The sequence below is a fragment of the Octopus bimaculoides genome, chromosome 11, assembly GCF_001194135.2.
Source record: "Octopus bimaculoides isolate UCB-OBI-ISO-001 chromosome 11, ASM119413v2, whole genome shotgun sequence".
Taxonomy (NCBI): Eukaryota; Metazoa; Mollusca; class Cephalopoda; order Octopoda; family Octopodidae; genus Octopus; species Octopus bimaculoides.
In genome coordinates this window covers 9812936-9814810 of record NC_068991.1, presented here as the reverse complement: position 1 = coordinate 9814810, position 1875 = coordinate 9812936, and the positions used below count along the sequence as shown (strand labels likewise).

At 35.7% G+C, this 1875-nt stretch overlaps 1 protein-coding gene across 1 annotated transcript in view; it reads left to right on the top strand.

Moving 5' to 3' along the window:
- LOC106883616 (calcium/calmodulin-dependent protein kinase type 1) overlaps positions 1 to 1875 on the top strand; it is a 59836-nt gene that overhangs the window by 53057 nt on the left and 4904 nt on the right. The window contains exons 6-7 of the mRNA XM_052971522.1: positions 255 to 330; positions 935 to 1047. Of these exons, the coding sequence (XP_052827482.1) occupies positions 255 to 330; positions 935 to 1047 (189 nt within the window). The remainder of the gene's footprint in view (positions 1 to 254; positions 331 to 934; positions 1048 to 1875) is intronic.

Sequence of the window (1875 nt, the reverse complement as noted above, 5' to 3'; positions counted from 1 at the left end):
ATATATATATATATATATATATATATATATAAAACTGATTCATTTTATCATTGATCTGGAATAACATATATACTCTATTATGAACAATGTTAGTCTTATCGTGAATTGATCTCTGATAATGTGGATTAGCGACCAGTCATAGATTGTGCTTTGACTACAAGTGAGAGGTGTAAACTGCAGCAATTCTAACTCCCACAACTGATACTAATATTTTCCTGATTTTTTTTTTTTTTACCCCCTTTTATTTTATGCAGCTCCTGAAGTTCTAGCCCAGCAGCCCTATGGCAAAGAGGTCGATTGTTGGTCTATAGGTGTTATAGCCTATATTTTGTGAGTATCTTCTTCTTCGTATTATTATTATCATTATTATTATTATTATTATTATTGTTATTACTATTATTATTATTATTATTATTACTATTATTATTATTATTATTATTATTATTATTATGCTGTTGCTGCTGCTGCTGCTGCTGAAAAAAAATTAAAGTTCTTTCCCTGGCCATAGGGTTATAAGGCCAATTTTGTTTTCCCGGATTCTATGGCATATATTTTATCCCCCTGGATGGGATGCCAGTCCATCGCAAGGATTGCTCATTTCTGCCTGTTGAGTGGACAGGAGTAATGTGAAATGAGATGTTCTGCTCAAGAACGCAATGCACCACCCAGTCCGGGAACTGAAACCACATTCATGAGTGTTGCACTCTATCCACTAAGTCATATGCCTACACACACACACACATGCATGCATACGCACATATTTATGAGCTTAAGGCTTATAAGTAATCACCATATGTTGACTAAGCTAAATAGTCTAATATTGGGGCATATCACCCCTCGATGGTAAAAAAATAGGGTTTGCCTTACACATGGGACTCAAACCCTAACTCTATGAATGCATGACAATATAAATATTCTATATTTTCTTTGTTAGGTTGTGTGGTTATCCTCCTTTCTATGATGAACACGATGCTGAATTATTCAGACAGATTCTAAGGGCAGAATACGAATTTGATTCCCCTTACTGGGACGAAATTTCAAAATCAGGTAAGTAACTTTCTCTTATTCTTTAATGTTCTGTGTGTGTGTGTGTTGTAGAAGACACTTGCCCAAGGTGCCACGCAGTGGGACTGAACCCGGAACCATGTGGTTGGTAAGCAAGTTACTTACCACATAGCCACTCCTGCGTAGTTTAACAAATTCAAAAATGGATGGGTATCGATCAGGAAGACTAACTGTTCTCAATATTGATGCAGTAAAAATAGCAAGTGAAAAGGATTTACATCAAAGTAATAAACTTTGATCCACTGTGTAAGATTATCCCAAGCGGATTAGGAAAAGTGTATAGAGAAGGGAAATGGGTTCCTCATAAGCTTTCCCTTGAGAATAAAGCAGTTAATTCAACAAAATAACCCAAGAAAAGGTAAACTCATTAGGCTAGAAAGCTCTACCTCATCCTCTCTACTCACCAGATGTAGCATGATTAGATTTTCATTTATTCGGGTCACTTGAACACTTTACCAATGGAAAACCATTCAGAAGCAGAGACAATGTCTGTCTAAACAATACTCCAAACATATTTCTCTTCCTGATTTTTTTTTTTTTTTTTTCCCCATTGAGTAAATAGAAAACTGGTTTCGAGCTGAGAAAATATTATTTCTGACAATGGCAATAACATTTTGAATGGATAAATATATTAACAATATGTTTTAAGCTGATTTGAGCTCATTACATGACATGCAACATTACTTTTTGTTACCCTAAATATCTAAAAAAAGAAATTTTATTAGGCGCAGGAGTGGCTGTGTGGTAAGTAGCTTGCCACCGACCACATGGTTCCGGGTTCAGTCCCACTGCGTGGCACCTTGGGCAAGT